At 35.5% G+C, this 14,762-nt stretch overlaps 1 protein-coding gene across 3 annotated transcripts in view; it reads left to right on the top strand.

Annotated features, from left to right (window-relative positions):
* The first annotated feature begins 319 nt into the window (after nucleotides 1-319).
* LOC150100081 (UPF0389 protein CG9231) overlaps nucleotides 320-14,762 on the top strand; it is a 36,746-nt gene continuing 22,303 nt past the window's right edge. Inside the window, exon 1 of one of the 3 annotated variants that reach the window (XM_090402452.1) lies at nucleotides 320-483. In XM_090402452.1, coding sequence (XP_090258578.1) covers nucleotides 477-483 — 7 coding nt within the window. In that variant the 5' untranslated portion in view covers nucleotides 320-476. Of the gene's footprint in view, nucleotides 484-522; nucleotides 744-14,762 lie in introns of those variants that run through there. The other 2 variants (XM_090402451.1, XM_090402450.1) reach the window with 2 other exon arrangements.

The following is a 14,762-nucleotide window of genomic DNA, read 5'->3' on the forward strand; positions in this document are numbered from 1 at the left end:
AGGAGTCTGATTCGAAATAACTGGAAGACGATTCCACTGGAGAGCCACTTTGCTTGCTCTTCAGTGATAGCAATCTGTTGGCCTTGTGGTCCCCTGGCCCACATTCAATATATTCAATAAAGGCGAACAGCTACGGTGCTGTCTGCCGTTATGAAAACAATACAAAACAATATTTATAAACAGTTTATACTTCATAACGAGACATCGAAACAGAAATGCAAAGGGTAACGACGTCGTAAACTTGAGCTTGAGTACACGAAACTTGCGCATCGTTGAATCACAGCAACATTATGTCACTAAGATCGTCGTATGAGCAAATGTGGCGTCGTGTATAAAGCATGGCCTGATTATATTCATATTGAAATATGAATTTAAATAATCTTTGAATTGTTCAATTTTGAATATTTCAAATGTGAAATATTCAATATATATTTATATAGTATAGTTCCTGTTTACTGCTATCGCGTCTCTGCGATATGAGAAGTGAGTGTTCAGCATATAAAAATATATTTCTGTCGTGCTATCTTGTTTTCTGACGGTGTTTGTAGATTAGTATTTTTACCAGTGCGCATGCTATTGCGTTTTGTATCATCGTGATATATTAATGGCTAATTTACTCTATTCGTCGAATAATATAAATTATCGTTTATTGAGAGTGTTTAGAAAATTTTCAGGCACACAGAAATATTCAGCTCAAAAAGGGAAAGAAGATGCATCTTCCAGCAGTAAAGAGCATCAATCGAGTTTGTTTTTTTTTAGTAATTGCATTTGTATATGGTGTATTATTATAAGCTCAATCAACTTACCACTTTAGATTCTAGCCAAAGCGGTAAGCTAGTGCACTTGAATGCGTTCGTTTAAAATGTCAGATTGTAGTAACCCACTACAATGAGCAAAATGCAGCACACACACACATTGAAACTTGATCCCAAGATTATGGCATTCTGAAGAAAACATTTAATCCCGGATAGGTCGGGGTTGGGGATGTTATTGACAATTATTGTATCCACATCATTCTTGGCTAAATAAATAGATGCAAATTATTATTATTAAAAAAAAAAAAGTCTAGTTTGGCAGGTTTGTGGATTAAAGAATGATGAAGTATATATATATATATATATATATATACTTCATCATTTAGATTAAGAAATTTCTTCTGGATCCTCCTAGGCAGTGCACAACAGAAACCATTAATTTTAAAGGTAGCATCTCCATTCCGTACGTTAGCACAGTCTCTAAAAAATTAGCTAACGTCCTTAAAAAATATAATATCAAGACGTTCTTCACCACACTTCCTAAAATCTGTTCTCTAATCAGCCATCCAAAACCTATTCATCAGAACCTAAAATATCCAGGTGCATATAAATTATGGTGCGATTGCAATATCCCTTATTTTGGACAAACTAACAAATCTATTGAACAACGTATAGAAGAGCATAAGAGAGACATCTCTTACAAAAGATCTCGTGCAACTGCGTTATCCAGTCATGTTCATTTTTCAAATAATCCTAATGATGATCAACAAAGCCACTCCGTTTGCTGGGATAGATCAGAAAATATCTTTTGCTGTGATGATGAGTTTGAGAGAAAAATTGTAGAATCAAGGGAAATCCTGCTGAACCCTGTCCACTTAAACAACAATTTTCAGTTATAACATCCCAGATAGCCATGCTGTAGTTATTCAATATTGGCATTCACATGAGCCTGCACGCACACTTGCAATAAACAATGGCATGCCTGTTAGAACAACTCGAAAAAAAAATACGTTTTTTATGTATTATATGTGGCAATTTTTTCCTGTAATTTCCAGTTTGTTTTGATACTTCAATGTTTATTACTATTCTTGTCCTTTAAGAATACCTGAGGAAGGCTGTTATAAGCCGAAACCCTCGTATTATTCTTATTAAAATCTTTATAAGTTATCTCGGTTTTTAATCATTAAATCTATGTTTTTAAAATTATTATATATATATATATATTTTAAAAACATAGATTTAATGACTAAAAACCGAGATAACTTATAAAGATTTTAATAAGAATAACTGAGAGGAGACCTCCACATAGCCTTTAAAGGAATGCGGAGAACCGACCAGGGCTTCTGACTTAATGTGCAATCCTCACCTTCTCGTGGTGCACCCTGTTGGGTATCTACTTTGATACTGAACGAACGAGGATGGGCTGGCAATTTGGGATTTAGCTGACCAAATTGTATTCTTATTGATTAAACCAAAATAAAAAATGATGGTACAACATGACAAAATTTCATACCGGCTGGGGCTTCGCCCGGTTAAACAAGGCCCCCATTGTTTTCGCCAGGGGAACCAGGGCGAACAGCAAAAAGTCAGCTACTGGAACAAATCTGAAAACAAACCCCAACTCAACATCATAAATCCAGAGTTAAAGATCGGTACTATCAACGTAAGAAGCCTGAATGGCAAAGAAATGGAGCTAGCTGAGGAATTAGATAAGTACCAGATCAACATAATAGGGGTGACTGAAACAAAAAAGACCAAAACTGGTGAGATCTTTCTGAGCAATAAATACAAAATGTTATATTCAGGCAATGACAATCAATGAAAAGAAGGAGTAGCCATAGTATTCAACACAAAATACGAGGCTAATCTTCTTGAATGACAGTCAGTCTCAAGTAGAGTAATGTGGGCAAATATGAGAATGGAGAACTGGACAATGAGACTTATTTGTGCTTATGGTCCCACAGAAGGTTCTACTAAGGTAGAAGTGGAGAAATTTTTTGAGGCTTTAGAAAAAGCAACTGACACAATTAAAAAGGAAAAGTTGGTCTTTGTTGGGGATCTAAATAGCAGAGTAGGAAATGATTGTGAGACATACAAAAATAATTTGGGAAAATTTGGAGAAAAGTGCAAAGCTAATAATAATGGCAAATATCTGTTGGATTTCTGCTCAGGACATGGACTGGTTATTACTAACCCCATGTTCCAACATAAAAATGTGCACAAATTCACATGAAGAGAAGAGGCTAGGAATAAGAAAAGTCTCATTGACTATGTTATTGTTGATAGTGATGTTTTCTCCCTGGTGCAGGACACCAGAGTGTACAGAGGATTTGAAATTGGAAGTGATCACTATTTAGTCTTGAGCAGGATAAAATTGAATTTCATATTGAAAAGAATAACATGTAAGAAAGTTTTAAAGCGAATAAAAGTTGAGCAGCTCTCAGATGTGAACTGTAGATTAAAATACAGAAAGATTATTGAAAAGAAAATGAAAGAGTTTGAGAACATTAATCAAATCTTGGAGATTCAGTGGCAAACTCTGAAGAAAACATTGATTGATTCTGCCAGAGAGAGAGAGGCATGTGGTGAGGTTGTGTGCAAGGATAAAAAAATCAGAACTCCCTGGTGGACACAGGAAGTTAAAGAGGCAGTGAAGGAAAAGAAGAAAGCATATCAAAAGTTCCTGGCAAATAAGTCAGCTTTTACTCTTACAGAATACAGAGACAAATGTAAGAAAGCTAAACAGTGTGTAAAACTAGCTAAACAAAAGTCATGGGAGGACTTTGGCAAGAATATAGAAAATAAATATCAAGAAGGTGGCAAAATATTCTGGAGGTTGTTGAAGAAGCTTAGGAATGGAGGAAAGAGTGCTGTAAAAGGAGTTAGAGATGATAAAGGTGACATGAAAACAGGAGAAAAAGATATCTTTGAAGTATGGAGTAATTTGAAAAACTGCTAAATGAAACAAGCAGTGATGACAGCACAGTGATAAAGTCATCTAAGGCTTGATATGTGGAAAGGCAGCAGGAGTAGATGATATTCGACCAGAAATGCTGAAGTATGGTGGTATAAAAGTCTTACAGTGGCTGCACTGCATAGTTCAGAAAGCCTGGACAGAGGGACGAATTCCCGATGATTGGAGTAGAGCTCTCATAGTACCCATATATAAAAAGGGAAATAAAACTGAATGTGAGAATTACAGAGGTATTTCCCTACTGAGTGTTCCTGGCAAGATCTATGCAAGTAGACTTGAGAAACGGTTGAGAAGAATTGTGGAAGAAAAGCTTGGTGAAGAACAAGTTGGATTCATGCCAAATAGAGGCTGTCAGGATCAGATCTTCCCTTTACGACAAATAGTCGAGAAAGCATGGGAATATAACAAAGATCTGTATTTAAGTTTTGTCGATTTGGAAAAGGCATATGACAAGGTGCCAAGAGAGAAGCTATTCAATACGCTGCAGTTATATGGTGTCAATGGGGCATTATATCAAGCAATGCTTAGTCTTTATTTGAGTTGTAAGTCAGCAGTTAGAATTGAAGGAAGTACAGGAAGATGGTTTAATGTTAAATCTGGTGTGAGACAGGGATGTACGTTATCCCCTCTGTTATTCATTATCTATATGGATCACATTATGAAGGAATGTGGTATTAAAACTGATATCAAAATTGGAGATGTTAATGTCAGCTCTTTGCTTTATGCGGATGATGTTATACTTCTAAATAAATCTGCTACAAGTCTGCAAGATTCTCTGACTAAATTGAATAGCTGTTGTAATAGATATGGTATGAAGGTCAGCAATAAAAAGACAAAGACAATGAAAATAGGCAGAATCATTGAAAATGTCAACTGTGTTGTGAATGGAGAACCTGTGGAACAAGTAAAACATTTCAGCTACTTAGGCACGATTTTTACTGAAGATGGTAAATTAAATATAGAAATAGACAACAGAATCAGCAAAGCTGGTATGGTGGGAAGTCAATTGAATAAATTCATATGGAATAAGAAAGAAATTAGTCGGAACACTAAATTAGCTGTATACAACAAAGTGTTCAAACTAGTTTTAACTTATGGATCTGAGAGCTGGGTCAGAAGTAAAACACTTGACCAAAGACTAGAGACCGCAGATATGAGAGTCCTGAGAAAGATTAGAGGCATGAACAGATGGCATCAATGGCAATATCATATTAAAAATGGGGATTTTAGGAAAGAACTTGACATTGTCAGCATCCAGGAATGCGTTAGCAGAGCTAATCTCAGGTGGTATGGTTACTTAAATAGAATGGGAGAGGAAAGATTAGCAAAACAAGTGTTCTCTGCCAGGTTGGCAGGAAAACGACCCAGAGGAAGACCAAGATATAGGTGGATTGATACGGTACAAAGTGCCTTAGATGATAGAAATATAAGATCTGATAATGTTGGCGTCTTGACAAGTAACAGACTGATTTTGAGGAAAATTGTAGATAGGAAGTTAGTAATGATGTAATTTTTTCATGTAGTACTGTCATATCCTGTACACCCCTTGAGGGTACTTGGCAGGAATTTGATGATGATATATATATATATATATCAATGTTCACCCCAAAAATTTTACCAGCCCGGGTGGAATGAAGCATTAGCGTCATACAAAAATTTCGAATGAGTTAAGAAAGATCCTTTTTCATAAAAAAATTAAAATAGTAATTTTATTAGAAATTACTTCAAACAAGGATAATATTTTATACAGTAATTATAACAAACGAGACTAGGAATTTTTCTTATTTTCTCATTAAGTAATGAAAAACCTTGTAATGCTCACAGCTTAAAATTCTATACATTAATTATATTAATATTGCTTAAGCAGCCTGCTTACTTTTTGTAATAAAGTGACAAACGCGTTGGAGAAGGGTGTTGCATATACAGAGATATATTTAGATTTTGTAAACTCGTTTGATAAATTGCCACATGACAAGCTGGTAATTAAATTGGAACGGATGGGGCTGAACAGTAGATTGGTTCGCTGGATTGGAGATTGGCTGTCTGATAGGTTAGGAAAAGAAGAGGAAAGTTACTAGTGGTGTACCTCAAGGGTCTGTTTTGGGTCCATTGCTGTTTAATTTGTATATAAATGATATCTGGAGAGGTCTGAATGGTGATGTGCAGTTGTTTGCAGATGATGCAAAGTTGGGGAGAGCTATCAGGAGCAGTATGGATGCTGTAGCTTTGTAAGAGGACTTGAATACACTGGCTGAATGGGTAAATAAGTGGGGATGTCAATTCAATGTTTCAAAGTGTAAGGTTTTGAAATTTGGGAAGCGGAGATGGGATGTAAAGTACACAATCGGTGCAAATATCTTGGATGAGGTAGAGGAAATGTGAGATCTTGGAGTGATTGTAGACAAGGACCTAAAATTTCGGGGACATGTTACTAAAATAGTGAAGACAACACAGCGGATAATGGGAATGATGCGGAGGACATTGACTTGTAGAAGTAAGGATGTTATGGTTCCTTTGTATAAGGCTTTGATCAGGCCACATGGATTACTGTGCACAGATCTGGTCACCTGGTTTTCAAAAAGATGAAATTGCATTGGAAAAAGTTCAGAGGCGATTGACTAAGGTGGTTTCTGGTCTCTGGAATGTAGAGTATGAAGACAAATTGACAAAATGCAATTTGCAGAAATTAGTGGATAGAAGGAGAAGGGGGGGGGGATATGATTGAGACATATAAGCTATTAAGAGGTTATTACCAGATTAATGTCGGGGAGGTTTTGCACAGAATGGGCGAGGATAGCAGGAGAACAAGAGGTCATTTCTGGAAGCTGTATAAGGATGGTGTGAGCAAGGGAGTGAGTAGCAGGTTTTTTGCATGGAGAGTGGTGAGTGATTGGAATGCTTTGCCAGAGAGTGTGATGTGTGCAGAGACAGTGAATTTATTTAAGGCACAGTATGATAAACTGTGTGTATAACAGTGGACCTCCCACGATGTCTTTGACTTCATGGAGGTTTTTATAATAATAATAATAATTCTCTTCTTCTTAGAAGCCCAGTTGTCAGCAGCTTTTTCGTAATTAAAATCTGTTGGATCTGGTTCCGTTAATGAAATCAGCATCAGATTATTTAGTGTTCTGACTGATGTGATTCTTCATACAGGTTTTTATCCTTTTTAATGCCGAGAAATCCCTTTCACATTCAGCTGTGCTCACAGGTATAGCCAGTCCAACAGCAGCTAGTTTTGCTAAATTTGGAAAAGACTCTTTGAGCTCAGATGTTGTTGCTAATTTCAGAAGTATTTGTCTTGGATCTAGATTTTTGTATGACTGTCCATCAATCATTTTTGATGCACCTGCCCATTCTAGTTTAGTACTTTCATAGTTTAAAACTGCAGGACTTCTATTTCTAGAATAATAATCAAAAAGAATCTCAGAAGCCTCATGTTGATCATGACTTTCTGCATTGAAAAGTCTTGAAAAGCAGGAAATGATTGGCATATCTGAATGTATTTATCATATATTGTAGTCTTAAACATAATAACATTAGAATCTGAATAATCAATGTGAAGGTCTTACCATTCACCTGAAAGATGCTGATGAAGATTTTGAAAATGATTGCCAGGAGTGTCTTTCAATTTCATGATGGATAGTTTTCTGGCTTCTAAGATTGGCTCTATTTCAGTTAAGTTAACATCTTACCTTTGCCATGATCTAGACAAGTTAGATAAATGCAGTAACACATCTGAAAGCATCATTTCATTCGGTGGCCTCCCTTTCCAATGCAGCTATAACACTCACCATCCATTCTCTTAGAGACTGTATTGCAGAATCATGAAACAGCCATCTAATGTCACTAGCCATTTTAAGTTTAATCTGAGGACTGTTCAGTATATTTTGGATTTGGGTTAAACCAGCCATCCTGACTGAGGAATTTTGGAAGATGAAAAACAATTTCCTTAAGATATCATTAAACCTGACTAAATAAGGAACTTCAGCAGCTGCTTGGGCACTAGCAAGAGCCAGTCGGTGGTTTACATAATGACAGTTGACCATGAGTCCATCTGTTGTATCTTTGAGCAGTTTTGCAACTCCCTTTTGCTTTCCAATCATGACAGCTGTTCCATCAGATCCTAGGCCCACCAGATTACAAGTTTTTAAGCCTAGACTGTCAAGGGTTTCAATTATTTTGTTAGTTATAGTCTCAGCTTTGCCATCACTGATATCGCCAGTTGATACAAAACTAACCCTGACCTCTTTTCTAAGTTGACAAATATATTTAATGTACACAATCAGTTGTTTTAAAACTGAGATGTCTGTAGTTCATCACATAAAACATGGAAATAATCTTCAGAATGTATATTTTTCAGTATTTCAGATGTAATTTCTGAATGCTGAAATATCTCAGCTCTTTCATTATTCTTTCTGAGGTATAATGTGCATTTTTACCAACGTTAAAATGTTCTAAGTAAGAACAGCGCATATGCAATGCTCAAGCAATTTTTCAAATAATGTAGTATGTGGTAACTCATTTTTCGCTAACCAATACATAGATCTTGAAGCTCCCAGAAAAGCATCTCTCTCTGCAAGTTATTCAAAATTGAAATTGATTTTTCAATTTGCCCTATTCCATTTTCTTCTAGTATACGTTTTTCAGTTATATCTGAACAAGAATCAGTGTCTAACTTGCTTTGTTCATGGTTAACCAAGCTTTCTTTTTGAAGTCTTATGCATGGCATAGTTACCCAAGTCACTTCCTTGTTTGTGGGTCGTATCTTTCCGTATTTCATACATGTGGAACACATCATTCCATTATCTTTCACCACTAACCAATGGAATTTTTTAAACCACTCACTGTTAATACCCGATAAGCGGTGTTTAGATGCACGTTTTACATTTGAAAGAGACTCTGCAGAAATCGATGATTCTGCAGAAACCGATGATTGGTTTGGTGTCTTTGCTACTATGCTTATCAGTTTCATCTTTCTTAAAATAACTTAAGAGTGTGGTTTTCTGACTTGACTTTTTACTCATTATGGGGTAATTTAATAAATACAAAATATCATTGTTATTAAATTAATCAGAACAAATCACTGAATTGTGCACTGTCAGTACTACATAACACACGTTATATCACAATTTTACTGTTTAGAAATATTAATTACTAGGAATGGGAATTGTTATCACTCAAGACTGACGTCATAGTCCTCAAGAGTTTCGAGAATTCCTCGAGATAACAACTATATTTTTATACGCAGACCTGTTTTCTTTTACAAAAGAAAATATTAAATACTAGACTCACGATCTTCGGACAAAAACCATTATTACGAAAAATAAATGTAGATTTTTAACATCGATTTTTTGCCTTTGATTTGAATTCGCTCAATTTTCACAATTTATTTCTTTCAAACATCAAAATGATGTCTCTTTCATAAAAGATCGTCTTTGCAACCGACACTGTTGTATTCGAGATCCCAATTTTTGTCTTCTTCTGCATATGGATTGGTGTGCATCAAAGTGAATATCCGAAGCTCTCGAGATTGGCTTGCAGTGCTAGAAATTGAGCTGGTCTCATGAGTATCGAGACTCTCCGGTTCGATTTATCATCACTATTAACCACGCTACCGGCGGCCATGACGTATATATACATCCAAGTTATCATGGATGTGAAATGCATATTAAAATTGTAATACTATTGATATTACATTGAAATATATGATGGATACGAAGCGTATGAGGATGCGTATTTGATCCATAATGACTGGTAAGGTGGTTAATTCAAAAAAGTCTTAAATTATTTTTCCATTCTTGCTCATTATTTAGCCATGTCAGTTCACAACATTAATTAATTAGCTGGGCAGTCAGTAAAACCAGCCAGGTGGTTTGCCCATTCAAAAGGTCTTAGGGAGAACATAGTATATATATATATATATATATCATACTTCGCTTTGAACATAATCACAGTCAAAGTACCTACAACAGACTGGCATCCTATTCCATTCATTTGTCACTCCATCTATCAAATCAAAATGAAATGCAAATAGCTAAAGTCCAATTTGCCTATGTATATGTATTTTCACTATTAAAATATCAATGAACTTTAAATAAGAAAATTCCTAGGCAAATTGTGCTATAACTATCTGAAATTCGTTTTCCTTTGTTAGATAACAATGGTAGGTCAACTTTCTTTAACAAATAACCACAAAATTGTACAACTAAATCCCTGATAGATGCAGGAGATGGTTATAGAAGGAATATCAAATATTCTCAGCTAAATAAACGCCTTGGAAATGTTAATTTATTTTGTTTAGGATTCTTGCAATGAGTCTTCGGACTCTATGGAGGTTCCCATACAATAATAATAGTTCCTCCTTGAAAATAAACATTTGCAAGGTGTTTATTTAGCTGAGAATGATGAATGATGAGTCTAAAGACTCCATAGAGTTGCCGGTGCAGTAATAATAAACCCTGATAGCTACAGGGATTAATGTTTTCTTTCACTTTGGATTGAGTTATTATTATTATTACACTGGCAATTCCATGGAGTCCTTGGACTCATCAAGGGAGTCTGTAAGCATTTTGCCAAGCACTGTCCAATATTTGTGCAATATCCATCATACATCACTGAACATATTCACAGTCAAGGCGCCAACAACAGACTGGTAACTTATTCCACTCATTCACCACTCTCCAAGCAAAAAATCTAGTCCTCACACCCTTGCTAATTTCACTCTTGCTCAGTTTCCAAGGCCCCTTGTTCTCTTGCCACCAGACCTGTTTGGAAAAATTTCCTCTGTATTAATCTTGTAAAAACCCTTAAATAATTTATGTTTCAATCATATCACTCCTTGACTGCCTGTCAAACCAATCTTTGTAAGCCACAAACTCACAAGGTACATTCCATAGACCTGCCACCATCTTGGTCACTTTCCTCTGGATCCTTTCCACGTTCTCCTCATTCCCAAGAAATCCAGGTGACTAGATCTGTGCTCAGTAGTCAATTTGGAGTTTCACCTAGATCCTGTAAAGAGATATAATAACCTGCTTCTCCCTATGCATCAGTGTTCTTTAGTAGCTATGTAATGTGATCAGCTGTTTAAGCTACTACTTTTGCAATATGCCCTCTAAACTTCAATTTTCTTTCCACCAGCATCCCCAAATCATCCCTGGCTTAATCAATTTCCTGGAGTACAGTTCCATCAATGTGGTACACGGCTGATAATCTTTTCACCCCAAAATGCATAACTTTACACTTTGCCACATGAACTGATATCCATTCTCCTTTGTCCATGCTTCTTGTCTATTTAAACCATCTTGCACATTTTTAACATCATCTTTATTGACTATTGCTATACTCAATTTTGTATCACTGGAAAACAACTGAATAGTTCCTCTCAGATCATTTCTTATATTGTTCATGTACAAATAAATTAATAGTGTCACAAGAATAGAGCCCTACAACACATCATTAGTCACTGGGTTTCTACTGGACTTTATTCTTAAATAAACTACCGTTTGGAATCTCTCCACCAAACACCATTGTATCCACTTTACTTTACCAACTTTATATTTATCCCCCATCTGTTACTGATCGATTAGAATTCCATGTAGAATCCTCTCAAAAGCCTTTGCACTGTCCAGCAGTATCACTGTAAACACATGCAATGTGCAGAATCAGAACATATGCAGTACAGGATTTGTCGATTACAAAAATTGACAGACAGAAGATTGCTATGAGGATGGTGAATGAGTGGAATGGGTTGCCTGTGGTGGTTGTTAGCGCTTTGTTGGTGATTCAGTTTAAGAAGAGTAATGTGAATAATGGTTAGCTTCTGCTGCCTCCCATGGTGAAAGTTTGGATGCATTGTGGGTGGTATTATTATTGTGACACCTCCAGGGAGGGCTGTTATGAGTCTCTTGCAATAAGTCTTTTGTACTCAATGGAAAAACCTGTTAAGAGTAACAAAAATAATAAAAACAGTAATGCTATTATTATTCCCTATATTCAGGGTACCTTAATAAAAATAGCTAGAAGAACTTCAAAGAATTATCTCTCTTGAATCTCTTTGAAGCTATCTACCGTTATCTGTACTCTCCTAAAGATCAACACCCCACCAGTTCTTGATGTATACAAAGCTCTTTATTACCTATCCTACTAGAAGATCAGCCAACACATATATCAATGGATATATGTCAAGACATATCCATTGCCAGTTATGGGGGTCAGTCAGATCTAGCAGACCATGTCTTTTTGGACACCTTGCACAAAATCAAATGGAGAAAAATCACTATGCTTCATATAGCAGATACAAACTCAGAATGTTTTGAAATCCATATAGGATTAAAAATAAAAAAATAAAAAAAAATTAATAAATATAGTTGTATGAAACATCCCTTCCCAGGATTTAAGAAACAGTAATTCTTAGACCTTCTGCCCCAATGTCAAGGCTACCTAACAGCACCCACTTAGGACTTTAGGCTTACTATCTAATATGTTCCACTTATTTATTTTTGTGTGTGTGGTTGTTATTATTATTATGCGACACCTCCGGGAGTTCAAAGACTCATCGAGGGAGGGCACCTACTTTACAACTCTCAGTTTCCACTACTCAATCCATGAACTGCAACTACCATCATCCACACCAATGCCATCTACTGCCCACCACCACCACTAACATTTTCACAGACAATCACAAATATTCATTCCCATGGCAGGATTCGAACCCACAGCCTTTTGGCTGGAGAGCGGATATGCTAACCGCTCGGCCAACCAGGCCGGCATTACAGTTCACATATTGTATTCCAGAAAATGTGTCTCTGATGGACAAAATGTTAGAACCATTAAACTTGTGTTTAATTCTTTCATTATGCTGTTTGCATTCCATTAATCAGGACATAAACCAAACGTGTTTATATTTGAACATTTTTCTGCACTTTTCATTTTGACTGTCATCCAGTCTGGTTGAGTGGATAGTATCTCTGCTCTCCAACCATTTAGAGCGCTGCTCTGGACATGAATATTTGTGAATGTATATAGATTTTGGCTTCTTTCATCTTTACATTACCATGAGTGTGTGTGTGTGTATATATATATATATATAATCTGTTGGTTTTACCTTAAACTTCAATATCAGGCTGCAAATTGTGCTTTGAATAAAAATGTACATGTTGTTTATATGTTTAAATTCCTTGAGTCCATTACTCTCTGGAAGTCTATTTTATTAATAATGCATGTTAAAGATACCAAGCTATTTTAAATATAGACCTGTTTTTTTTACTCCATTTCCCAAGTAAGCAAACAGACAAGTCAGTCAGGTTTGTTTAATAAGGTCAAAGCACCTTATGGTAACTTGTTTTGGTAAAATATTTATAAGCTCTGTATTACTTAAAACTTAATATTTCTTAGCCTGGCTCCCACTGCCGAGACCTCAATAAAGGTCGAAACCAGTCTGGGTAGTGGCCCCTTGCCTTTAATACATAGTATCATACATCTCCTCCAGGAGATGTGCTTTGCATTAAGGGTAAATATTAAGAATAGTGATCAGAGCTTATTCTACCTTTACCACGAGTTGCCTTGACTTGCACTACGTGCAGGGTCAGCTAGACTTGCAACACTTGCAAGTGCAAACTTGACTGACTTGTCTGTTTGCTTACTTGGGAAATGGAGTAAAAAAAAAAAAAGGTTTAAATTTAAAATAGTTTGGTATCTTTAACATATATTATACACAAGGTAAAAAACTTTCTACTTATTAATAATGCCTTCATCTTGTGTAATTACATGCTTGTACTCTCACCAGCTTTCTTGTCATTATAAGGATGTATTTGTCAAAGTAGGAGGATAGAACTTATTTTATTTAATAGTTGGTCAGCTTGATTAATAACTTAAATATTTACACATGGTAAATTGTACTCGTGCCTTGGGGGCATGCAAATGTTAGGGGAGTGCTTGATCCTCATAACCAGTATTCTGCATTCCTAACCTATGTACTGGTGTTCATTTCTATGTTTGATGTCCATTTCTGACCCTCAGCTGTGCTTCATTCTGTCTTCTCCTTTTCTAAATACAAATAATCAGATATGTTCATGGTAGTTCAAATGATGAAATCAAAACCTAATAGGCAACTACTTATTTCAAAATATAAAAACTAGTATATTTTAGATGCTTATAATCACTCTCTTGCAGATATGCTAAATTTGCATCTCTTTTGTTTTTATTTTATAATTATCCTCTCAACTTTGCATGGTTCACAAAGGATATCTTGCCTCTAACAATTCATAGTAGCATTAAAAGTTAAACAGTGGTGGACTAAGGATATTCCTCTGACTTACTTACTATCCACATCTGTTTTCCATGATTGCAGTTATCTTATTCGGTAGCAAAATTAATGCAGCTTGTTACATAGGACATAAGAATCCATTACCATCCCAAGGTAATTTTTTTTAAGTAGGTGTCATTCAAAACCATAATTATTATTATTTTTTTTTTTTTATTGACTCTGTTAATGAACAAACTTGCTTTGTGTGTGGTAACAACTAATGCACAAAGATCATCAAACTGATAGTACTCGGAACTGAATCCAATGGTAATACATCTGCTGGAGGCACTCTGATCAGATGGTTAATATGCCTGCTACTGCTTACTCTGCCAGGTATGCATGGAGGGAGTCAACAGAAAACTGTTGACTCCCTCCATGATAAACAAACAAATGTTAGCATCACTGCAGGTGTAATAAAATAAATAATAAATAAATAAATAAATTTAAAAAGAAGTTCCATAAAAATATTTAAAACATCTCAAAATTAAAAATACAAAAAAATTGCAAGAAACAATACAAAAATATATAAAAAAAAACACCAAAATTTCATCTAAACATTAATGATATATGCCACTACTTAGGAGCATCAAAACCCAATCTACTATTCCTAACTGAATCTCAGTTGATATCCTCTGAGATTATATCTTGCATGATTCATTCCAATAAAAAAAAAAAAAAAAAAAAAAAAGAGGAATGTGCACGTTTGTTAAATCAGACATTCCTT

This window comes from Typopeltis vanoorti, chromosome 13 (genome assembly GCF_054136105.1).
Source record: "Typopeltis vanoorti isolate ZY-2024b chromosome 13, IOZ_Tvanoo_1.0, whole genome shotgun sequence".
Lineage (NCBI taxonomy): Eukaryota > Metazoa > Arthropoda > Arachnida > Uropygi > Thelyphonidae > Typopeltis > Typopeltis vanoorti.